This window comes from Mobula birostris, chromosome 11 (assembly GCF_030028105.1).
Source record: "Mobula birostris isolate sMobBir1 chromosome 11, sMobBir1.hap1, whole genome shotgun sequence".
Lineage (NCBI taxonomy): Eukaryota > Metazoa > Chordata > Chondrichthyes > Myliobatiformes > Myliobatidae > Mobula > Mobula birostris.
The window spans coordinates 114,879,668-114,905,911 of NC_092380.1; the positions used below are offsets into that span (position 1 = coordinate 114,879,668).

A 26,244-nucleotide genomic window follows, 5' to 3' on the forward strand; every position below is an offset into this window, starting at 1 on the left:
CATCGCACTGGTGGGTATTGCAGTAGAACAGGGACAAGTGAGACCCATCCAGTTAAGGAGAAGGCCTGGATGGTGTGGACATGGAGAGGATGTTTCCTATAGTGCGGGAGTCTAAGACCAGAGGGCACAGCCTCAGCGTAGAAGGACATACGTTTAGAACAGAGATGAGAGGAATTTCTTTAGCCGGAGGGTGATGAATCTGTGGAATTCATTGCCACAGTCAACTTGGAGACCAAGTCATTGGATATATTTAAAGTGGAGGTTGAAAGGTTCTTGATTAATCAAGCCGTCAAAGGTTAGGAAGGGAAGCATGGCAGAGCAGACCTGATGGGTCGAATGGCCTAATTCTGATCTTGTGTCCTATGGTCTCATGTACAGTCAATGTTTCAGGCCAAGACCTCATCAGTCCTGGTGAAGGGTCTCCACCCAAAACGTTGATTGTTTCTTCCTCTCCATAGATGCTTCCTGACCTGCTGAGTTCCTCCAGCATGTTGTACAATGCACGTTACACTCGTAGAGACGTAGAACACTACAGCACAGAAACAGGCCTCTCAGTCCATCTAGTCCATGTCAAACTCTTAATCTGCCTAATCCTATCGACGTGCACCTGGTCCGTAGCCTTCCATACCTCTCTCAGCCATGTATTTACCCAAATTTCTCTTAAATGTTGAAATTAAACCCAGATCCACCTCTTCTGCTGGCAGCTGATTCCACACTCTCACCACCCTGAGTGAAGAAGTTCCCCCTCATGTTCCCCTTTCACCCTTAACCCTTGACCTGTAGCTCAAGTCTCACCCAACCTCAGTGGAAAAAGCATACTTGCATTTACCCTATCTATAGCCCTCATAATTTTGTATACCCCGCAGTCTCCTATACTCCAGGGAATGAAGTCTTAAGCTATTCAATCTTTTCCTAATAAGCAGGTCCTCAAGACCTGGCAATATTTGTGTAAAATTTCTCTGCACTCTTTCAATCTTATTGATATCTTTCCTGTAGCAAGATAAGCAGAACTGGACACAATACTCCAAATTAACCCTCACCAACATTTTACACAACTTCAACATACATCCTAGCTCCTAACTCAGTACTTTGATTTATGAAGATCAATGAGTCTAAAGCTTTCTTTACTACTCTGTCTACCTCTGTTGCTGAAAATGATTCTGTGATGTCCCAAACAATTCATCGCTTTAAAACCTAGTAAAAGAACTATGAAATCAATTCCGAAAGATGCAAGAAGCCAATGCAAAGTAGCTAGGACAGGAGTAATGTGTTATCTCATCCTGGTTAATAGACAATAGACGCAGGAGTAGGCCATTCAGCCCTTCAAGCCAGCACCGCCATTCACTGTGATCACGGCTGATCATCCACAATCAGTACCCCGTTCCTGCCTTCTCCCCATATCCCTTGACTCCGCTATCATTAAGAGTTCTATCTAACTCTTTCTTGAAAGCATCCAGAGAATTGGCCTCCACTGCCTTCTGAGGCAGAGCATTCCACAGATCCACAACTCTCTGGGTGAAAAAGTTCTTCCTCAACTCCATTCTAAATCGTCTACCCCTTATTCTCAAATTGTGGCCTCTGATTCTGGACTCCCCCAACATTGGAAACATGTTTCCTGCCTCTAGCGTGTCCAATCCCTTAATAATCATATATGTTTCAATCAGATCCCCTCTCATCCTTCTAAATTCCAGAGTATACAAGCCCAGTCGCTCCAATCTTTCAACATATGACAGTCCCGCCATCTCGGGAATTAACCTTGTGAACCTCCGCTGTACTCCCTCAATAGTAAGAATGTCCTTCCTCAAATTTGGAGACCAAAACTGTACACAATACTCCAGGTGTGGTCTCACCAGGGCTCTGTACAACTGCAGAAGTTCTCTTTGCTCCTATACTCAACTCCCCTTGTTATGAAGGCGAACATGCCATTAGCTTTCTTCACTGCCTGCTGTATCTGCATGCTTACTTTCAGTGACTGATGAACAAGGACACCTAGATCTCATTGTACTAACTTGACTCCATTCAAATAGTAATCTGCCTTCCTGTTCTTGCCACCAAAGTGGGTAACGTCACATTTATCCACATTAAACTGCATCTGCCATGCATCTGCCCACTCACCCAACCTGTCCAAGTCATCCTGCATTATCTCAACATCCTCCGCACATTTCACACTGCCACCCAGCTTTGTGCCATCTGCGAATTTGCTTACGTTACTTTTAATCCCTTCATCTAAATCACTAACGTATATTGTAAATAGCTGTGGTCTCAGCACTGAGCCTTGCGGTACCCAACTAGTCACCGCCTGCCATTTTGAAAGGGACCTGTTAATCCCTACTCTTTGTTTCCTGTCTGCTAACCAATTTACGATCCATGTCAGTACCCTCCCCCCAATACCATCTGCTCTAATTTTGCCCACTAATCTCCTATGTGGGACCTTATCAAACGCTTTCTGAAAGTCCAGGTACACTGCATCCACTGGCTCTCCCTTGTCTATTTTCATAGTTACATCCTCAAAAAATTCCAGAAGATCAGTCAAGCATGATTTCCCCTTCATAAATCCATGCTGACTCGGACTGATCCTGTTACTGCTATCCAAATGTGCTGCTATTTCATCCTTCATAATTGACTCCAGCATCTTCCCCACCACTAATGTCAGGCTAACTGGTCTATAATTCCCTGATTTCTCTCTCCCTCCTTTCTTAAAAAGTGGGATAACATTAGTTACCCTCCAGTCCTCAGGAACTGATCCTGAATCTATAGAACAGTGGAAAATAATTACCAATGCGTCCACGATTTCTAGAGCCACCTCCTTAAGTACCCTGGGGTGCAGACCATCAGGCCCTGGGGATTTATCAGCCTTCAGTCCCATCAGTCTATCCAACACCATTTTCTACCTAATGTGAATCTCCTTCAGTTAAAAGTTTTTTTGGTTAAAAGTCTAGCAGCAATGTTCTGAATTAGTTAAAGTTATGGCACCTTGCATTTTTTTTCCTTTGGTTAAAAGCTCTATGTAAATACAAGCAACACACATCAAAGTTGCTGGTGAACGCAGCAGGCCAAGCAGCATCTGTAGGAAGAGGTGCAGTCGACATTTCAGGCCGAGACCCTTCGTCAGGACGACTGCACCTCTTCCTACAGATGCTGCCTGGCCTGCTGTGTTCACCAGCAACTTTGATGTGTGTTGCTTGAATTTCCAGCATCTGCAGAATTCCTGTTGTTTGCATGTAAATACAACTCATTAATTTGAATTTAGTTAGTAACCTCGTAGTCTGATATCATGTCTAAAGATCTGCCATCAGTAGTTTCGACCTTCAAAGTCCCAAGACATAAGCCAAAAGCATCGCTGAGACCAGGGACTGTGCCTGCCTGAAATATGTTGACCCTACCAATTCAGAAAAACTTAATAGATTAACTGCGTGGGCCTTTGCCAGAGTAGGACAAAATTGATCTAGAAATGTTTCTATGCTCAGTTCTCAAGTGTCTTCTGTTTGGGCAGCTTGTACAGTTTTGGATTTGCGAGTTATCTAGTTTATTGAGTAATGAATTATCCACTAGTTCAAGGTGATTTTTATGCCATGGATCACTACCATTAACTGAGGGGAATCTGGTGACTAGTCTAAGGCTGCATGAGTCACTGCACATTTAGGTAGCACCTTAAATAGAATTAAATGTCCCAGGATTCTTCACAGGAGATGATAAAAAATGGACACAAAGCCATCCAAAGGAGGTATTAAAAAAGGTTAGACAAAAAGGGCAAGTTTATAGAACAGAGAACACCATAGCATACGATGTTGTGCCGACCTTTTAACCTACTCCAACATCAATCTAATCCTTCCCTCCTACATAGCCCTGCATTTTTCTGTCATCCATGTGCCTATCTAAAAGTTTCTTAAATGTCCCTAATGCTTCTACACCACCCCTGGCAGGGTACTCTCTGCGTAAAACTTTAAAACTGAAATGTGGCCAGACTGAAAACCTCTGAATGCACTGAACCAGACAAGGTGCGGAGGGAATGTTGTATGCGCAAGAGATTCTACAGATTCTGGAAATCCAGAGCAACACGTACAAAATGCTGGAGGAACTCAGCAGGTCAGGCAGCATCGATGGAGGGAGAAAAGAGGAGACATTTCGGGTTAAGACCCGTCATCAGGACCTAAGGCTGCTTGAGTCATTGTGCATTTATGTAACACCTGTCATGCAGTAAGATAACCCAAAACTCACCAAAGATAACCGGGTGCCACGCTAGCGCAATGTTATTACCGTTCAGGGCATTGGAGTTCAGGGTTCAATCCCGGTGTTCTCTGCAAGGGGTTTCTGTGTCCTGCCTGTGCAATGTATGAGTTTTCTCTGGGTGCTTCAGTTTCCTCCCACACTCTAAAGACATATTGGTTAGAAGATTAATTGGTCATTATAAATTGTCCCATGATTAGCTAGGATTCAATTGGGTTGCTGGTGGTGCAGCACAAAGGGCCAAGGCTCTTCATCAGGACCTGAAACTTTGTTCCTCTTCATGGTTGCTGCGTGACTTCCTGAGTTGCTCCTGCATTTTGTGAGGATGTGTTGTCACTATTTATAACTGTAGCCTGGCACACAGAGGGAGGGAAAACCTTGCCTGTAACAGCCAGACTGAGAGCTTGTTTCCCCTCTCTGTGGCAGGAGTGATCACAACCGGAACTGCCCGATTTGCCGACTGCAGGTGAAAGAGGCCGGCGACTCCTGGGTGGTATCTGATGCCCCAACCGAAGAAGATGTTGCGAGCTACATCCTCAAAATAGCGGATGAGGCCGGGCATCCCCACAAGCCTTAAGACTCGCAGGAGCTGTGTGCCCCACAAACTACTTTGCAACTGGTCGTCTTCCTCTTAAGTCCATGGCACTTACTGGGGCACAGGCTGACAACAGCAGCTCGCCAGAGTCCTCTGTCCTGGGCTGAAGGTTGATCGCCCTGTGGCTACTTCATATGTCTTCTCGGTGAAGATCCTTCATCTCCCGGGGATGAGGTCTTGGGAGCTTCTGTAGCTCTGGGATTTTACCGGATGGGGTTACTAGCCCATGCCCAACTTTCCTACTTTCGCAGCCGGGCTTGGGACTGACCATGGAGTTTACAACTAGTTTCTTCAACACATAAATCATCTATCATGGACTCTGAGCCCTGGGGCCTTTGTATATTGGATCACTTTTGATTTTTTTGACTGGACAGTTTGATTGTGAGCTAAAGCAAATTACAGGCTGGCTGCAAATTTCTGTTGTGCTTTGGTAGAGACTGAAGGTTTGGCAAACATGCATTGTGTCCAACGTGACAAGGCCACCTCTGGCACTCCCTATTATTTTACTTGTTCTTCAATAAGCGTCACCACGTGACTTCATGTGAATAGATAAAATATATTAATCTCCTGAAAACAAAGCTGTTAATCCTGTATTTGTGCTTGAGTTAATCATTGCAGTGAGATTCAATTACTGGGCTGTGATTTTCCTAGCTGAGATAAAACGGTACAGTACAGGAACAGGCCCTTCGGCCCACAGTGTTGTGCTGAACCAAATAAATTAGTAATCAAATGGCCAACTAAACTAATCTCTTCCCTGGCTACACAATGTCCAGATCCCTCCATTTTCCTCACATTCATGTGCGTATCTAGATGTCCCTAATGTATCTGCCTCTACCACCACTCCAGGCCTCTCCTTTGAAATTATCCACTCTCATCTTAAATGCATGCCCTCTGGTATTAGACATTTCAACCCTGGGGAAAAAATACTGTCTGTCTACTCTATCTCTGCCTCTCATAATCTTATAAACTCCCTATTAGATCTCCCCTCAGCCTCCACCACTCAGAGAACACGACTCAAGTCTGTCCAACTTCTGTAATCAAGGCAGCATCCTGGTAAACCTCTCCTGCACCCTTTCCAAAGTCTTGACATCCTTCCTATAATGGGGAGACCAGAACATTGAGACGTTGGAGACCTGTGGTTGGAATTAACTGAAGCAGAACAGAAGGCAGTGGTGATTTAACAGCTGATTATGCAGAATGCATTGTAAATGATGCTTTCAAAAGACTTGCTGCTTCTGGCAGGGTGCTGCTAGATTTTCCTAAACGTAGGTCAACTAGCACTGTGTCTTGTGACAGTAATTAGTGTGGGGCAGGTTCTCCGAGGAAGCTGCGAGTGACAGTGAATAATTCAGGACTGTTTAATGTCATTTCCTATGCACAAATGTAAAGGGGAACAAAATAATTGTTACTCCGAATCCGATGCAACATAAAAAAAATCACAAGCTACAGAATACAATTTAAAAAAGCACAATATACATAAATACATAAGATAGCTTATGCACATTGATTGTCTGTCCATAAAGTGATGCTGGGCACAGGAGTGTCTGTAGATAAGGTGACTCTGACAGGAAATGATAAAATAGTGATGTTTGGGGGTGTGGAGGGGTGGGTTAGTGGGTGGAGGTGTTGATCTGCCTTGCTGCTTGGAGAAAGTAACTGTTTTTGAGTCTGGTGTTCCTGGTGTGGATGCACCGTAGCCTCTCCCTGATGGGAGTGGGACAACAGTCCGTGAGCAGGGTGGGTGTAGCCTTTAGCCTGTGACAGTAAGCAGCTTTGGTTTGACATTTACGGCCACAGTTACTTCTACATAGCAGTCATTGCAAAAGGAAAACTTAGAATTATTTACTCCCATTTGTGTCAGTGCTTTAATGACTTTGCATTTTTGAAAAACAATGTTGCCTTTCAAAGTTCAAAGTAAATTTATCATCAAAGTACATGTATGTCACCATGTACAACTGTGAGATTCATTTTCTTGCAGGCATTCACAGTAAATACAAAGAAACACAATCGAATCAATGAAAATACACAAAGATGGACAAACAACTAGTGTGCAAAAGATGACATTGTGCAAATACAAAAAGAAAAATATAACAAAATTGATTAATAAGTATAAATAGTCAAATTGCACAAATACTATAAAAGAAAACCACTAATAATAAATATTGGGGATATGAATTGTAAAATCCTTGAAAAAGAGTCAAATCGGTGAAACATTCAGCTTTAACATGTAAGAATAAATTTATAAAATGATTCAAATACCTGCAAAACCTACCAAATCAAATCTTTGTTCATCACAGGCCATGTGGAGATTTACTGCTACACAACATCCGTCATCTCTTTCCAAATTCCTTTACACTAGAACTTCCTCTGTACCCAAACCCTCATAAGCCACTTTATTAATTGCTTTGTAAAACTGGAACATAATGTTTCCACAAGCAGACTGTAGGCAGGCCGTTGAAGTCCCTGTTTTAAATGCTCAGTGATTCTGACATTCTGGTTTCCAAAGACAGAACATTGTAGTGCAGAAACAGGCCCTTCAGCTCATCTTGTCCATGCTAAAAGCGACCTGCACCCTGACCATAGCCTTCCATACCCCTCTCATCCCTGTATCTATCCAAATTTCTCTAAATGTTGAAATAAACCCTCATCCACCACTTACACTGGCAGCTTGTTCCACACTCTCACTATCCTCTGAGTGAAAAAGTTCCCCTTAGATATTTCATCTTAACCCTTGACCTCTAGTTCGAGTCTGAAACAAACTCGGTGGAAAAAGCCTGCTTGCATTTACCGTACCTCCTGTCAATCCTCTACATTCTAGGGAGTAGTCCTAACCTGTTCAACCTCTCCCTCCTGGTGAGGAAGAGAGACTGTGCACGGCTCCGTCAGTATGTGGAGCACAGTGCATAAACAAGTAGCAATGAAAGATTTTGCCTCTTGCCTTCTGAGAACATATTCAAAGGCTTGTCATCTGGGTTGTTTGTTCTTGTTAGTGCAGCCACCTTGGTGGTTGTCTGTTGTATCCAATGATGACAGGAAACCTGTGCAGGAGTGTTTAAAGTGGAAAAGCCACTGCGCTGGGGCAGTTCCCCTCTCTCGACTTCGGAAGTCCAGGTCTAGTGGTACGAGTAGTTGTCACAAGTGGGGGCTTCCTTGGTCGCAGTGGGTGACCATGACCTAATTGAATTGACTTTATGTCTTTCATCCTTCACATACTTGAGGAGTAAAAAGCTTTACAGTATATCTCCATCTGTGCAATTTGCAAATTATAGTGTGCTTCATCATGCCTTTCGCTCTCCACGTACTGCCTTCGTGATGGTTGGATCTCACTGTACATCTCATCCACCCAGTCCAGCATAACTGACATTGCGTGCTAGTACGGGCACGTCCCTACCTCACTGGGGTATGAGGCAGCTGGCTACCATCTCCTGGTTCAGCATGCTTGTTGAAGTAGTGTACTGGGGTGTGGCTGCTGTCGTATGCAAACAGCTACTAGGAGTCACAGGTGAGAGCTGAGAGTCTGGTGGAGACCAAAGGAGAGTGGACACTACAAACCCCTTCACTGTAAGTGCTGCCCCTCCCTGGATGCTCCATGCACCCCTGTACTTGTGGTCAGTCACCTTGACTAATTTGCTAACTACTTTTGTTGGAACTAGAGCTAACAAATTAATCTGAAGATCTTTAGTAACCAAGTGTTCATTTGCTGAGATTCAAAGCTGGTTTGAGCCTGTTTAATTGCATGATAGTGAAGTTAATGACTACTAATGACGTCAGTATTTCTGATAGTGATGATGAAGTTTTATTGTTGAATAATGTGCATCTATTTGCATTACCTTGCAGGAAGAACTTGCCACACTTTGAAAGTTCTGGACAGTACTTTGCTTTACTGGTGAAATTATTTTTTTAATTAGTTTTGTTCGTTGGATGTAACTCAATAAAAGATTTTTTCATTAGCTTCATGTTTCAGAAAAGGGAGAGAACACTGATTACCAACTCGGTCACTGCACCTTTTCATCAACACACCCAGCTCTCCTCTGTGTCCCTGTCAACTAACCTGTGATCATTGCTTGGTGGGCAGTGGGCAAAGCCTTTCTATGTGCATGTTCTTGTATCTGAAGGAGAGCCTTCATCGGTGTTGCCTATGCAGCAGGCTCCCTTCTCCAGGCAGCTGATGAATCCAAACGAACAGCAGAGAATGATACGGTTTGGCATCAGCAGCATCGCAGGAGTTGTCAGTCAGCATTGAACTCAATGTAGGTTTGTCTTAAGTTCTCCAGCTCTGGATTTTTCCTCCAGATTTACTCTCAAAGTCTTCCTCATAAGTGGCTATAACCACAAAGCAGCAGAGGTTTGAGATCAGCGTTTTCCTCCCCCAAGATGAGCTGTCAACAAGCCCCATCTGCCCAAAGTGAATAGTTTTAAGATGCCAGTAACCCACCCTTGCCCTTTCTCCTGTCAGTAGAAACAACTCTATTTAGCTTAGTAAGTAGATAAGCCCCACGTGAAGTCCAGGAGCTGGGCTTGGTTGTCAGAGCCTATTTGAGACGTATATCATTGGGTGCATTTAAAAGAGAGTGCGAGCTTATCCCCACAACCCCTCCTCCCCCCAGCTGTGAGGACCTGAAGTATCCAATGTGTTGGTACGTAACTAATAAAACCGGCCTTTCCCTTTGTGCATGCTACTCCCATTAATCTTACCATCTGCCCAGGCTCTATATGGAAATCGATCGTGGTCCGTGGTTTTATGGTATAACCTTTGGGGTGCAAGTTCCGTTCCGTACAAGCTTCGGTTGGAGATGATGTCTCTGGGCCTGTACTGTACTCGCTGGAGTTTAGAATAATGAGAGTGTTTCTCATTGAAACCTACCGAATATTAAAAGAGCTACATAGAGTGGATGTGGAAAGGATGTTTCTTATAGTGGGGGAATTTAGGACCAGAGGGCACAGCCTCAGAGTAGAGGGCTGTCCATTTAGAACAGAGATGAGAATGAATTAGAATGAAATGAGAAAGAGGGTGGTGAATCTGTGGAAATCATTGCCATGGATGGCTGTGGAGGCCAAGTCATTGGGTATATTGATCTCAGAAGTCCATAGGTTCTTGATTAGAAAGTAGGTCAAAGTTTATAGGGAGAAGGATAATAAATCAGCCATGGTAGGGCAGACCAGTGAAAGATTCACTGGTCCTACAAACATGACCCTTGTGGTCAAAAGGCGGTGACATTGGAGGTGGTGTAGAAGTTACTAGAGTGGTCCTGGGGAGCAGTGTGGGGTGGGGAACCAAGCGGCCACATGTCACACTGCTGCTACACAGGGTTACAGTTAGAGAGTGTTGAAATGGGCCCTTCAGCCCATCTTGTCCATTTGACCCAGCCATATCCCTCTCAACCTTTCCAGTCCATGTACAGTGACATGCAAAAGTTTGGGCACCCCTTGTCAAAATTTCCGTTACTGTGAATAGCTAAGTGAGTAGAAGATGATCTGATTTCCAAAAGGCATAACATTAAAGATGACACATTTCTTTAATATTTTAAGCAAGATTACATTTTTATTTCCATCTTTTACAGTTTCAAAATAACAAAAAAGGAAAAGGGCCTGAAGCGAAAGTTTGGGCACCCTGCATGACAGTACTTAGTAACACCCCCTTTGGCAAGTATCACAGCTTGTAAATGCTTTTTGTAGCCAGCTAAGAGTCTTTCAATTCTTGTTTGGGGGATTTTCGCCCATTCTTCCTTGCAAAAGGCTTCTAGTTCTGGTGAGATTCTTGGGCCATCTTGCTTGCACTGCTCTTTTGAGGTCTATCCACAGATTTTCAATGATGTTTAGGTCGGGGGACTGTGAGGGCCAATGGCAAAACCTTCAGCTTGCACCTCTTAAGGTAGTCCATTGTGGATTTTGAGGTGTGTTTAGGTTCATTATCCTGTTGTAGAAGCCATCCTCTTTTCATCTTCAGCTTTTTTACAGACGGTGTGATGTTTGCTTCCAGAATTTGCTGGTATTTAATTGAATTCATTCTTCCCTCTACCAGTGAAATGTTCCCCATGCCACTGACTGCAACACAAGCCCAAAGCATGATCGATCCACCCTCGTGTTTAACAGTTGGAGAGGGGCTCTTTTCATGAAATTCTGCACCCTTTTTCTCCAAACATACCTTTGCTGATTGCGGCCAAAAAGTTCTATTTTAACTTCATCAGTCCACAGGACTTGTTTCCAAAATACATCAGGCTTGTTTAGATGTTCCTTTGTAAAGTTCTGACACTGAATTTTGTGGTGAGGTTGCAGGAAAGGTTTTCTTCTGATGACTCTTCCATGAAGGTCATATTTGTGCAGGTGTCACTGCACAGTAGAACAGTGCACCACCACTCCAGAGTCTGCTGAATCTTCATGAAGGTCTTTTGCAGTCAAACGGGGGTTTTGATTTGTCTTTCTAGCAATCCTACGTGCAGTTTTTCCACACACTACAACATCTGGCACACTGCTAGTACCTACTACAGTGAAGTCTGGTGCAAAATGCTCATTCAGTTCATCTGCTATCTCCTTGTCCCCCGTTATTATCTCTCCAGACTCATTTTCTAACGGTCCTGTATCCACTCCCATCTTTTATTTTTTTACATAACTTGAAAAAGCTTTTACTATTCACTTTGACATTGTTTGCTAGCTTGCTTTCATCTTTTTCTTACTAATGATCCTTTTAGTTGTTCTCTGTAGGTTTTTAAAAGCTTCTCAATCCTCCAACTTCCCAGTAATTTTTGCTTTGTTGTATGCCTGCCCTTTTGTTTTTACATTAGCTCAGCCGCAGTTGTACTAGTTTACAATTTGAGTATTTCTTCGAGTTTGGAATATACCTGTCTTGCACCTTCCTCATTTTACCCAGAAACTCCGGCAAGAACATTGGTCCCCCTCTGGTTCAGGTGCAACCTGTCCCTTTTGTACAGATCATACCACCCCCAGAAGAGATCCCAATGATCCAAGGACCTGAAGCCCTGCCCCCTGTACCAGCTTCCCAGCCACACATTTATTGCCAGATCATCCTGTTTCTACACTCAGTAGCACGTGGCACTGGCAGCAATCCAGAAATTACTGCCCAGGAGGTCCTGCTTCTCAGCTTTCTACCTAGCTCTCGAAATTCTCTCTTCAGGACCCCATTGCTTTTTTTTCCTATGTCATTGGTACCAATAGGTACCAAGACATCTGACTGCACCCCCTCTCTCCCTAAAATGCTGTGGACTCGGAAATCCGGGGTGTCCCTAACCCTGACACCTGGGAGGCAACATACCATCTGAGTGTCCTGTTCACGTCCACAGAAGCTCCTGTCTGTTCCTCTGACTATTGAGACTGATGCAGTTTGGCATCAGTGGCCTCGCAGGAGTGGCTAGTCAGCATTGAACTCAACTTGGTCTGTCTTAGGCACTCAAACTCCAAATTTTTCCACTGGATTTATTCCCGAAGCCTTCCCCATGAGTGGGTATAGCCACAAGACAGCAGGGGTTTGAGATCAGAGTTTTCCTTACTAGATGAGCTGCCAACCATGGCTGACGATGACCATCTATCCAAAACAACTGGTTTTAAGGCACCAGTTACCCACCTTTGCCCCTTCTGTCAGTAGAACTTGGGCCTGCCAGGCTTAATAGTTAAGCCACACATGGGCTGGACTTGGTTGTTAGAGGCTATTTGTGATGTACGCTATTCAGAGCATTTAATTGCGGGGGTCTATCGCCACTACCGCTCTTGGCTATAACAACCTTAAAGAACCAGATTGATTTTAAGAAAAGGTTAAAAGTCGTCACAACATTAAGGCCGAAGGGTCTGGGCTGTTCCCTGTTCTATTAAAGTAACAGTTCTGGAACTCGATGAGTAATGACCAGAGTTCCAGCATTCAGTTGAATCTTTCTTTTATTTCTGGTTGACTGTACAAATCAAATCTTTCCAGTTTAGTTTCAATAGTGTGCTGTACACTTTATACACTCCTTATATACATGCTATTTGCACTAAGGTTACTTTCAAAATAGATTACTTCAAGTTAATATCTAAAGTATCAGGCTATGAGTATTATAATATAGTGAATTACATGCACTAATTTGGTTTTCAGCTGGTGAGGTGGCCACTTTGTTTTCAGGTCTCTATCTCCCAGTGTAGTTTCAGTCAGGATTACTATGAGGTTGTGCGTCTCCACCACTGGCCTGGCTGGAGGTGTTGGCCACTGCTAATCCAGTAACCCACTCATCTCTGGTGATTTCACCACATCCACCAGGAAGGACAACTCGTTGCACAGGGTCTCATAGCGGAAAGCCATGCGGATTTGAGCCACGTTGGTCTTGCGGATGTCGTTGCCCTCGGGCCCTTCTTTCAGGTAGTTCACTCCGAGGAAGTGTTGCTTCTCCTGTGGAATGAGATGGTATTAGTTTCTCGTATCAGATATAGAGAACATGTTCTCCATCTCTGGCACAGAACAAAACATCACAGCCAAGAAAACTCACCAGTGCCTCTACTTTCTCAGGAGGCTAAAGAAATCTCACATGACCCTATCGCCACTTACCAATTTTTACCCATGCACCAGAGAACGCATCCATCCACTCTGCATGCATGACAGCTTAGTACGGCAACTGCCCTGCCACGACTGCGAGACTGCAGAGAGTTGTGGACAGAGCTCAGCACATCACAGAAACCAGCCTCCCTTCCATGGACTCTGTCTACACTCTCACTGCCTCAGTAAAGCAGCGGCGTAATCAATGACCCCACGTCTCCCATCAGGCAGAAGATACAAAAGTCTGAAAGTGTGTCCCACCAGGTTGAAGGTCAGCTTCCACCTGTGTTATAAGGCTATTAAAATAGTTCCTTATGACAAGCAGGAGTCTTGACCTCATTATGACCTTGCACCTTATTGTTTACCATCGCTGTTACACTTTATTCTGCATTCTGTTACTGTTTTACCTTGTTCTACCTCAATGTACTCTGTAATGATCTGATCTGTATGAACAGTCTGCAAGACAAGCTTTTCACTGTCTCTCACTACATGAGACAGTAATAAACTAATTCATTGCCTGGGGGGGTGGGGGGAGAGGCTCAGAGCTGCTTACACGCCATGGGCAACAGGCCGTCTTCGTAGCTGTTTAGGGATATTACTGTGCACACCTTGTTCCTCCCACCATTGTGGAGGGAGCCCACTCAAACTGGCCAGCAGGATCACCTTCCCTGCCCCATTTAACCTGGTCCCCCTGATGCGGACTGGAGGAGATGCCAGCGAGGCTGTCCCTTGCTCCATGGCATGAACACAGGGCAGTGCCTCACCAGAGGATAAGATTCTGTTAGACTCTGTGTGCAGCGGGAAGGCACGGGGCCACACACACACCTCAGAGCCCAGACTATTCAGCTCCCTTACAGGGGAGATGTAGAGCCATAGAGCACTATGGTAGAAAAACAGGCCCTTTGGCCCATCTCGTCTATGCAGAACTGTTTTTCTGCCCAGTCCCATCGACCCACACTTGGACATACCCTCCCATCCATGTACTTATCCAAACATCTCTTAAATGTTGCAATCAAATCGCATCCACCACTTCTGCTGGCAGCTCGTTCCAGCCTTAATGCGTGACCATTAAGGAGCTACGATGATGTGGCCATTACAGAGACTTGGATGGTTCAGGGGCAAGAATAGCAACTTAGAGTTCCAGGCTTTAGATGTTTCAGAAAGGACAGGGCGGGAGGCAAAAGAGGTGGGGGTGTGGCATTGTTGATCAGCGATAGTGTCACGGCTGCAGAAAAGGAGGAAGACATGGAAGGATTGTCTACGGAGTCTCTGTGTGTGGAAGTTAGAAACAGGAAGGGGTCAATAACTCTACTGCGTGTTTTTTTATAGACCACCTAATAGTAACAGGGACATCGAGGAACAGATTGGGAGACAGATTCTGGAAAGGTGCAATAATAACAGGGTTAAGGTGGGAGATTTTAATTTCCCAAATACTGATCGGCATTTCCCTAGAGCAAAGGGTTTAGATGTGGTGTAGTTTGTTAGATGTGTTCAGGAAGGTTTCCTGACACAATAAGTAGATAAGCCTACAAGAGGAGAGGCTGTACTTGATTTGGTATTGGGAAATGAACCTGGTCAGGTGTCAGGTTTCTCGGTGGGAGAGCATTTTGGAGATTGTGATCACAATTCTATCTCCTTTACCATAGCATTGGAGAGGGAGAGGAAAGTGTTTAATTGGAGTAAGGGGAAATATGAAGCTATCAAGCAGGAGTTTGGAAGCATAAATTAGAAACAGATGTTCTTAGAGAAATGTATGGAAGAAATGTGGCAAATATTCAGGGGATATTTGTGTGGAGTTCTGCACAGGTACGTTCCAATGAGACGGAAAGGATGGTAGGGTACAGGAACTGTGGTGTACAAAGGCTGCTGAAAATCTTGTCAAGAAGAAAAGCTTACCAAAGGTTCAGAAAACTAGGTAATGATAGAGATCTAGATTATAAGGCTAGTAGGAAGGAGCTTAAGAATGGAAACTAGGAGAGCCAGAAGGTCTTGGTGGACAGGATTAAGGAAAACCCCAAGGCATTCTACAAGTACGTGAAGAGCATGAGGATAAGACATGAGAGAATAGAACCAATCAAGTGTGACAGTGGAAAAATGTGTATGGAACTGGAGGAGATAGCAAAGGTACTTAACAAATACTTTGCTTCAGTATTCACTACGGAAAAGGATCTTTGTGATTGTAGGGATGACTTACAGTGGATTGAAAAGATTGAGCATATAGACATTAAGAAAGAGGATGTACTGGAGCTTTTGGAAAGTATCAAGTTGGATAAGCCTCTGGGACCAGATGAGATAGATGTACCCCAGGCTTCTGATCCCCCTATGAGGATTGGTATGTGTTCCTTCATCTTACCCTTCCGGAAGTCCACAATCAGCTCTTTTGTCTTACTGACGCTGAGTGCTAAGTTGTTGCTGCAACACCACTCCACCAGTTGGCATTTCTCACTCCTGTACACCCTCTCATCACCATCTGAGATTCTACCAACAATGGTTGTATCGTCGGCAAATTTATAGATGGTATTTGAGCTATGCCTAGCCACACAGTCATAGAGAGTAGAGCAATGGGCTAAGCACACACTCCTGAGGTATGACAGTGTTGATAGCGAGGAGGATATGTTATCACCAATCCACACACATTGTCTTCCAGTTAAGAACTCAAGGATCCAATTGCAGAGGGAGATACAGAGGCCCATCTTTGTAACTTCTCAATCAGGATTGTGGGAATGATGGTATTAAATGCTGAGCTATAGGCGATGAACAGCATCCTGACATAGGTGTTTGTGTTGTCCAGGTGGTCTAAAGGCATGTGAAGAGCCATTGAGATTGCATCTGCTTTTGACCAATTGTGATGATAGACAAATTGCAGTGGGTCCAGGTCCTTGCTGAGGCAGGAGTTCAGTCTAGTCATGACCAACCTCTCACACTGTAGATGTCAGTGCTACCAGCTGACAGTCATTAAGGCAGCTCACATTATTTTACTTAGGCATTGGTATAACTGTTGGCTTTTTGAAGCAAGTGGGAACTTCTGCCCATAGCAGTGAGAAGTTGAAAATGTCCTTGAATACTGCCAGTTGGTTGGCACAGGTTTTCAGAGCCTTACCAGGTACTCCATCGGGACCTTCCACCTTGCAAGGGTTCAGTCTCTTTAAAGACAGCCTAACATCAGCCTCTGAGACAGAGATCACAGGGTCATAAGGTGAAGCAGGGATCTTCACAGCTGTAGTTATATTCTCCTTTTCGAAGCAGGCATAGAAGGAATTGAGTTCATCTGGTAGGGAAGCATCGCCGCCATTCATGCTATTGGGTTTCGCTTTGTAGGAAGTAATGTCTTGCAGACCCTGCCAGAGTTGTCTTACATCTCTGAAATACAACTTTAATGTAACATCCCATCTCCCACAAACTCTCACAGCTACTTGAACGATACATCTTCCCACCCTGTTACTTGTAAAAACACCATTCCCTTCTCTCAATTCCACCATCTCTGCCGCATCTGCTCTCAGGGTGAGGCTTTTCATGCTAGAACGAAGATGTCCTTTTTCAAAGCAAGGGCCTTCTCTTCCTCCACTATCAATGCTGCCCTCAACCGCATCTCTTCCATTTCACATACGTCTGCTCTTACCCCACCCTCCCACCACCCCACCCAGGATAGGGTTCCTCTTGTCCTCACCTACCACCCCACCAGCCATAATTCTGCAAAACTAACACCATCTCCAACGGAATCCCACCAGCAAGCACACCTTTCCCTCCCCTCCATTTTCTGTAGGGATCACTCCCTATGCGACTCCCTTCTACATTCACCACCCCCCGCCCCACCCACTGATATCCTATCCTTGCATGCAGAACAAGTGCTACACCTGCCCCTACACCTCCTCCCTCACTACCATTCAGGGTCCTAAACAGTCCTTCCAGTTGAGGTGATAATTCACCTGCGAGTCTGTTGGGGACATATACTGTGTCCGGTGCTCCTGGTATGGCCTCCTGTATATCAGTGAGACCCAACGTAGGTTGGGAGTCTGCTTTACTGATCTGCCAGAAAAAGCAGAATTTCCCAGTGCCCATCCATTTTAATTCCACTTCTCATTCCCATTCCAATATGTCCATCCATGGCCTCCTCCACTGTCGTGATGGGGCCACACTTAGCTTGCAGGAACAATACCTTATATTCCATTTGGGTAGCCTCCAACCTGATGGCATGAACATCGATTTCTCAACCTTCCAGAAGTGCCTCCTACCCTCCCCCCTTCCCCATCCCCTTTTCCCTCTCTCACCTCATCTCCCTGCCTGCCCATCGCCTCTCTCTGGTGCTCCTCCCCCCTTTTCTTTCTTCCAAGGTCTTTTGTCTCTGTTACCAATCAACTTTCCAGATCTTGACTTCAACCCTCCCCCCTTCAGGTTTCACCTATCACCTCGTGTTTCTCTCCCCTACCCCCACCTTTTAAATCTACTACTCAGCTTTTTTTTTCTCATGTCCCACCAAAGGGTCTCGGCCCGAAATGTCAGCTGTTTACTCTTTTCCATAGATGCTGCCTGGCCTGCTGAGCTCCTCCAGCATTTTGTGTTGATCCCATCTCCTCTACCCAGTGCATTGATTTATGAAGGCCAGTGTGGCAAAAACTTTCTTTACGACCCTATGAAGTATACAGATGGGAGTGTTATGGAGGGCTGTCAACCTGGGGTGCAGGTCGATGGGACTAGGCAAAATAATTGTTTGGCAAAGATTAGAGGGGCCAAAAGGCTTTTTTTCTGTGCTGTGGCATTTGATGACCCCGATTGTGGGACACATGGAAAGGGCTGGAATCTTTTCCTCCCTAACCGCCTGAGTGATTGCCATCCCCAACTCTCTGCCAGCAGATGGGGGTCCTGGTGTGGATCTGGGTCACATCTCTTCCCCAAGTCACCCCAGACGTCAAGGACCTTTCTGAAACATTATCTCTCTGTAACATTTAAAGTTTAAAATACATCTATTAACAAAATACATAGATGTTACTTGTGTGGGCACGTGGCCAAATGGTTAAGGCAATGGTTTGGACTGGTGACCTGAAGGTCGTGAGTTTGAGCCCCAGCCGAGGGAACGTGTTGTGTCCTTGAGCAAGGCACTTAATCACACATTGCTCTGCGACAACACCGGTGCCAAGCTGTATGGGTCCTAATGCCCTTCCCTTTGGACAACATTGGTGTCATGGAGAGGGGAGACTTGCAGCATGGGCAACTGCTGGTCTTCCATACAACCTTGCCTAGGCCTGCGCCCTGGAGAGTGAAGGCTTTCCAGGCGCAGATCCATGGTCTCACAAAACTAATGGATGCCTTAAAATAGATGTTACCATATACAACCCTGAGATTCATTCACTTAGAAACAGAGCATAGAAAACTTACAGCACAATACAGGCCCTTCAGCCCACAATGCTGTGTCAAACATGTACTTACTTTAGAAATTACCTGGGGTTACCCATAGCCCTCTAATTTTCTAAGACCAATGTACCTATCCGGGAGTCTCTTAAAGGACCCTATTGTATCCACCTCCACCACCGTGCAGGCAGCCCATTCTATGCACTCACCACTCTCTGCGTTAAAAAAAAAAATTACCCCTTCATCTCCTCTGTACCTTAAAACTGTGCCCTCTCGTGTTAGCCATTTCAGCCCTGGGAAAAAGCCTCTGACTATCCACACAATCAATGCCTCTCATTATCTTATACACCTCTATCAGGTCACCTCTCATCCTCCGTCACTCCAAGGAGAAAAGGCTGAGTTCACTCAACCTATTCTCATAAGGCATGCTCCCCAATCCGGGCAACATCCTTGTAAATCTCCTCTGCACCCTTTCTATGGTTTCCACATCCTCCCGGAGGTGACCAGAACTGAGGACAGTACTCCAAGTGAGGTCTGACCAGGGTCCTATACAGCTGTAACATTACCTCTCGGCTCTTAAACTCAATCCCGTGGTTGATGAAGGCCAATGCACCGTATGCCTTCTTAACCACAGAGACAACCTGCACGGCTGCTTTGAGTGTCCTATTGACTCGGACCCCAAGATCCCTCTGATCCTCCACACTGCCAAGAGTCTGACCATTAAAATTATATACTGCCATCATATTCGACCTACACTTGTGGGCATTCACAGGAAAATGAAGAGGTATATTGTGATGGGTGGGAGGAGCTGGTCTTGTTTTACTGCTTGTTGTGTTCGGAGTTGTTCTGCCGAACATTTTGTGAGCTGGAACGTGTGGTGACATGTTCGGGCTGCCCAGCACTTTGTTAGGCTGTTGACGCATTTCACTGAATGCTTCGAATACACGCGTGATAAATAAATTAATCTGAGTCTGAGCAGTACGTGGATAGGAAGGGTATGAAGGCCTATGGGGCTAGGCTGAATGGACTAGATGGGCCAAAGGGCCTCTTCCTGTTCTGTAATTCTCTATAACTATAACAATAGAATTTAGAAAAAACGACTGACAAAGAAGTAATCTATTTTGTGAAATGGCATTTACCTTATGGGAGAGGCCGCTCTGGAGCACGCTGTTCCTCGCAATCTCACACAGGTCGCATGTGCTGAGCTTCCAGACTTGTGCAGCAATTGCATACTCTTCCATCAGAGCCTCCTACGGGACAGCGGCTGGTCAGCGCATTATCCAACAGCTCAACTGAAACCCAGCATGTTACCAACCCTTCCCCATCTCTTCAAAGTACATTTATTATCAAAGTACTGTATGTAGTGCACAACCCTGAGATTCATCTTCCCACAGACAGCCACGAAACAAAGAAACACCATGGAACTCGTTCAAAGAAAAACATCAAACATCCAATACACAAAAAAGGCATTGTGCAAAAGACAAGAAACACAGAATATAAAACATCAAACCACAGTCATGGAAACAGTCCAGGAATACAAAGGACAACGCTGAAAGTAAATGTATTATCAAAGTACACACGTCACCATATATTACCTTCCAATTCATTATCTTACAGGCATTTACAGGAAAATAAAGAAATGCAATATAATTTTATGAAAACTCTACATAAACAAAGACTAATAAACAACCAAATTGCAAAGGAAGGCAAACTATGTGAGTAACAAGTAATACCAAGAACAGGAGTTGTAGAGAATGCTGAAAATGAATCTGTACACCCTAAGGTTGCTCCGACAGTGCCTCCCAAACTCAAATTCTTCTCCCCTGCTGGATCACCACACCGGGCAGGTTCCCTCCCAGGCACACATCAACCACCCCTCCCCGACCCTGACTCATGCTGTCCCCGGGGCTGAGCCAGTCAGAAGTGGACCATGTGAGTCAAGTTTCTCTCACCCATCTCTGACCGTGTTCAAAGCAAATTTAAGAACAGGTATACAAATCTGAGATTAATTTTCTTGTGAGCTTTCACAGAACAAAGAAATACAATAGAATCAGTGAAAAACTACACACAGACTGGCAAACAACCAAGGTGCAAAAGAAGACAAACGATATAAATACAATAATAATATAAAAACGAGAACAGAAAGGTCCTTGAAAGCGAGTCCATAGGTTGTGGAATCAGTTCAGCATTGGGGTGAGTGAAGTTACCCCTCTGCTTCAGGAGCCTGCTGCCTGGTGGGGTTGATGAGTAATAACTGTTCCTGAATTTGATGGTGTTGCTTCCTTCTTGGAGTTAATCACTGAATCCAGATATTTAGGACACAGGAGACTGCAGATGCTGGAATCTGGGGTCAAATCAAACAAACTGCTGGAACTGCTCAGTAGGTTCAGCAGTGTCAATGGAGCTGGATGAGGGATGGTCGACATTTCAGGTATATCTGGAGTTCTGGGACTCTGCCTTCACAGATGCCGCCTGAACCACTCACATCCTTCAGCAGTTTACTTTGATTTTACTACAAATATTCCTGTGTTGTGACAGGACGTTGTCATAGCCGGGGTGGTGATAGGGATAAGCCCCTATTACCTTTTAAATGTTCCCAATGGCATGTATCTCAAAAAGCCTCTGACAACCAAGTCCAGCTCTTGGCCTTCACGTGTGGTTGAGCTACTAAACCCGGTGGAACCATTTCTAGTGACAGGAGAAGGGGCAAAGGTGGGTTACTGGCACCTTAAAACCAGTTGTTTGGGCAGACAGGGCACATCAGCTGGGGTTGACAGCTCAGCTAGGAGAAGGAAAACTCTGATCTCAAACCTCCACTTCCTTGTAGCTATTACTCATGGGGAAGGCTTCAGGAGTAATTCCCGAGGAAAAGTCCAGAGCTGCAGTCCCTAAGGCAGTCCTATGTTGAGTTCAACAACAACTGGAAATTCCTGCAAGGCCACTACATAGAAACACAGAAAACCTACAGCACAATACAGGCCCTTCGGCCCACAAAGCTGTGTCGACCATGTCATTACCTTAGAAATTACCTAGGGTTACCCATAGCCCTCTTTTTCTGAGTTCCATGTACCTGCCCAAGACCCTGTCATATCTGCCTCTGCCAACATCGCCGGCAGCCCATTCCACACACTCACCACTCTCTGTGTAAAAAAAAAAACTTACCCTTGACATCTCCCCTGTACCTACTTCCAAGCACCTTAAAGCTGTGCCCTCTCATGCTAGCCATTCCAGCCCTGGGATAAAGCCTCTGACTATCCACACGATCAATGCCTCTCATCATCTTGTACACTGGTGCCAAACTATGTCAGTCTCTGCTGTTCTTTTGGCTTATCAGCTGAGCGGAGATGGGGAGCTGGTTGCACGGGCAACAGCTTGCTCTCCATGTCGTCCTGTCCTGGCTTATGTATCACGTAGACAACTGGGACGCAACATGCATGGCAAACCTTGACCAATGGAGGCCATGAGGATAGAGGGAACAGGTTCCATCAACATGGGCTCTGTTAATGAGGATTAATCCTCTTCCTGAGAATGTTGTAGTTGTAGAAGTTAGGATGATGTGTTGTGTACGAGATATTGGTGAGGCCACATGTGGAGGATTTTGATCAGATTTAGTCACCATGCTGTAGGAAACAAGCATTCAGCTGGAAAGGATGTAGAGGAGATTTATGAGGATGTTGCCGGGACTGGACAGACTGAATTATGGAAAGAGGTTGAGCACATTGGGGCTTTTTTATTCAAGCGAGGGAGAAACAGGGGTGATCTTACGGGACATAGACAGGGTGAATACGCACAGACATTTTCCCAGGGATGGGGAATCAGAGTTAGAGGGTGCAGTTTTTCAGTGGAAGGATTTAATAGGAACCTTTTCACCCAGAGGGTGTGCCATACGTGGAACAAGCTGCCAGAGGAGGTGACTGAACCAGGTGCATTAAGAATATTTAAAAGTTACTTTGACTGATACATGGATAGGAAAGGTACAAGGAGAGCAGGGGTTCCAAAACTTTTTTAAGCCGTGGACTCCTACCATTAACTGAGGGGTCTGTGGTCCCCAGGGTGGGAACCCCTGGTCTAGAGGCTTGTTTCCTACTGCATGGTGAAGGCAGTGTGGAAGACACAAGCAGTATGATGGAAGTTTCGGGTGTGGGGGGCATGAAGTGTGTGAAGTTACCATGACTAGAGAGAAAGTTCTTGGGAAACTGAAAGGTCTTAAGGTGGTTAAGTCACCCGGACAAGGTGGTGTACACCCCAGAATTCTGAAAGATGTGGCTGAAGAGATCATAGAGGCAGTAGTAATGATCTTTCAAGAATCACTAGATTCTGGAATGGTTCCAGAAGACTGCAAAATGTCACTCCACACTTCAAGAAGGGAGAAAGGCAGAAGAAATCATAGGCCAGTTAGTCCGAACTCAGTAGTTGGGAAGATGTTGGAGTCCATGATTAAGGATGAGATCTCAGGGTACTTGGAGGTGCATGATGAAATACGCCATAGTCAGCATGGTTTCCTCAAGGGAAAATCTTGCCTGATGAATCTGTTGGAATTCTTTGATAAAATAACAAGCAGGATAGACACAAGAGAATCGGTGGATGTTGTACACTTGGATTTTCACGAGGCTGCTTAACAAGCTGCAAGCCCACGGTATTACAGGAAAGACTCCAGCGTGGATTAATCAGTGGCTGACTGGCAGGCAGCAAAGAGTGGGAATACAGGGAGCCTTTTCTGACTGGCTGCAGGTGACTAGTGGTGTTCCACTGGGGTTTGGGTTGGGATCTGTTCTTCTTAAGTTTATGTCAATGATTTAGATGATGTAATTAATGACTTTGTTGCAAAGTTTGCAGACAATGTGAAGATAAGTTGAGGGGCAGGTAGTTTTAAGGAAGTAGAGAGGCTACGGAAGGACAGATTAGGAGAATGGGCAAAAAATGGCAGATAGAATATAGTGTTGAGAAGCGTGTGATCATGGACGTTGGTAGAAGAAATGAAAAGGTTGACTATTTTCCAAATGGAGAGAAAATACAAAAAACTGAGGTACAAAAGGACTTGGGAGTCTTTGTGCAGGATTCCCTAACGGTTAATTTGCAGGCCGTGTCTGTAGTGAGGAAGATAAACGTGATGTTATCATTCGTTTCAAGAGGACTAGAAATAAAAACAAGGATGTAATGTTGAGACTTTATAAAGCATTGCTGAGGCCTCACTTGGAGAATTGTGAACAGGTTTGGGCCCCTTATCTAAGAAAGGATGTGCTAAAATTGGAGAGGGTTCAAAGGAAGTTCATGAAAATGATTCCACGATTGAATGGCTTGTCATATGAAGAGGGTTTGATGGCTCTAGGCCTGAATTCACTCAAATTCAGGAGAATGACGGGTGACCTCATTGAAACCTATCGAATAATGAAAGGCCTTGATAGAGTGGATGTGGAGAGGATATATCCTATGGTGGGGCGTCTAAGACCAGAGGATAGAGGGGTGTCCTTTTAGAATGGAGATGAGGAGGAATTTCTTTAGCCAGAGAGTAGTGAGTCTGTGGAATTCTTTGCCACAGGCAGCTGTGGAGGACAAGTCTTTGTGTTTCTTTAAGGCAAAGGTTGATAGATTCTTGATTGGTCAGGGCATGAAGGGATACAGGGGAGAAGGCAGGAGACTGGGGCTGAGGGGGAAATTGGATCAGCCATGATGAAATGGTGGAGCAGACTTGATGGGCCAAATGGGCCAAGTCCTGCTCCTATATCTTATGGTGACTATTTTGGAAAGGACTTGGTATGTAGAGTGCCACTAGTCTGATTCATTGGCTCGTTGGCAGAGGAGCTGCATGGCCCCAGTTGCCGTACAGACTAGGCCTCATGGCACGGTCACCTGTTCCAGCTGCTGAGGAGATGAGACGCCGGAGATCGTGTGGTGTGGGGTTAGGGATGACCCTTCACGTTGGTGCTGCTCTCCACTCCAGTGTTTGCTGGGTGGAATGACAAAATGGATTGCGTTTGTTTCCTGATTGCTGTGGGATTGTTCTCGCTGACAACATCCACGCACTATCAATATACACCACATGATACTCAGGGATGTAGGCTGCATTATACTTTTTTGTCTGACTATGTTTACGGCTATAGTAATTATATGTACCATACGTGCCTTGTGTGACTGTTGGATCGGGGTTTCGTACCTCGGCCCCAGAGCAACACTGTTTCATTTGGCTGTATTCATGGATATCCATGTGTGGTTGAATGATGATCAAACTTGAACTTGAATCTTGGTCAGCATGATGTAGTTGGATCGAATGGCCTTCCTCCGTGCTATGTGGTGGGACGGAGTGCTGGACGAGTACTCTCAGAGGGACGTCCTAGGGGTATACCCTGCTACTGCACCCTTGAGTCACTGTCTCTCCTCCTCAGGAAATGCCCTGAACACCCTGATATCACCCAGACATTCCGGCCCTCACTTCACAGGCTGGGCTCCCCCACTGCGACCCGTCAGCTTGGTCAGTACAACGGGCAGGGACAAAAACTTCCCAGAGACCACAGCTCACTCAAATACCAGTATACATTGACACCTTTTCACAGATCTAACCAAGAACTACCCGAGTACTATATCAAAAGGATGGACAAACCTGGACATGCAGAGGCTGGGGGAAGACCTCAGAGGGGTTTATAAGATTATGAGAGGCATAGATAGGGCAGACAGACAGTATCTTTTCCCATGGTTGAAATGTCTATATACCAGAGGGCAGGTATTTAAGATGAGAGGGGCAAGATTCTTTTTACAGAGTGGTGGGTGATGGGAATGCACTGCATGGGGCGCTAGTAGAGGCAGACGCATCAGAGAATTTTAAGAGATGTTTGGATAGGTACATGAATGTGAGGACATTGTGTAGGCAGAAGCGATTAGATTACTAATTTAACTGTGGGATGAAGGGGCTGTTCCTGTGCGATACTGTTCTACATAGGACATAGAAAACCTACAGCACAGTACAGGCCCTTCAGCCCACAATGCTGTGCCAAACATGTACTTACCTTAGAAATTACCCACCAGGCCACCGCCCTCTATTTTTCTAAGCTCCATGTACCTATCCAAAAGTCTCCTAAAAGACCCTATCATATCCGCCTCCACCACCGTCGCCAGCAGCCCATTCCATGCACTCACCACTCTGTGCGTAAAAAACTTACCCCTGACATCTCCTTTGTACCTACTCCCCAGCACCTTAAAACTATGCCCTCTCACGCTAGCCATCTCAGCCCTGGGAAAAAGCCTCTGCCTATCCACACGATCAATGCCTCTCATCATCTTGTACACCTCTTTCAGGTCACCTCTCATCCTCCGTCGCTCCAAGGAGAAAAGGCCGAGTTCACTCAACCTGTTTTCATAGGCATGCTCCCCAATCCAGGCAACATCCTTGTAAATCTCCTCTGCACCCTTTCTATAGTTTCCACGTCTTTCCTGTAGTGAGGTGACCAGAACTGAGCACAGTACTCCAAGTGGGGTCTGACCAGGGTCCTATATAGCTGCAACATTACCTCTCAGCTCTTAAACTCAATCCCACGATTGTTCTACATTCTAACCTGGAATGTTT

At 45.2% G+C, this 26,244-nt stretch overlaps 2 protein-coding genes across 6 annotated transcripts in view; one reads left to right on the forward strand and one right to left on the reverse strand.

Moving 5' to 3' along the window:
* rnf141 (ring finger protein 141) overlaps positions 1–8,772 on the forward strand; it is a 57,580-nt gene extending 48,808 nt beyond the window's left edge. The window contains exon 6 of the mRNA XM_072272911.1: positions 4,654–8,772. Coding sequence (XP_072129012.1) covers positions 4,654–4,804 — 151 coding nt within the window. The 3' untranslated portion in view covers positions 4,805–8,772. The remainder of the gene's footprint in view (positions 1–4,653) is intronic.
* Positions 8,773–10,344: 1,572 nt separating this feature from the next.
* LOC140205330 (AMP deaminase 3-like) overlaps positions 10,345–26,244 on the reverse strand; it is a 73,827-nt gene continuing 57,927 nt past the window's right edge. For all 5 annotated transcript variants that reach the window (XM_072272912.1, XM_072272916.1, XM_072272915.1 and 2 more), the window contains 2 exons: positions 19,826–19,936; positions 10,345–13,196 (listed from right to left, as the gene is read on the reverse strand). In XM_072272912.1, the coding sequence (XP_072129013.1) occupies positions 13,020–13,196; positions 19,826–19,936 (288 nt within the window). In that variant the 3' untranslated portion in view covers positions 10,345–13,019. The remainder of the gene's footprint in view (positions 13,197–19,825; positions 19,937–26,244) is intronic.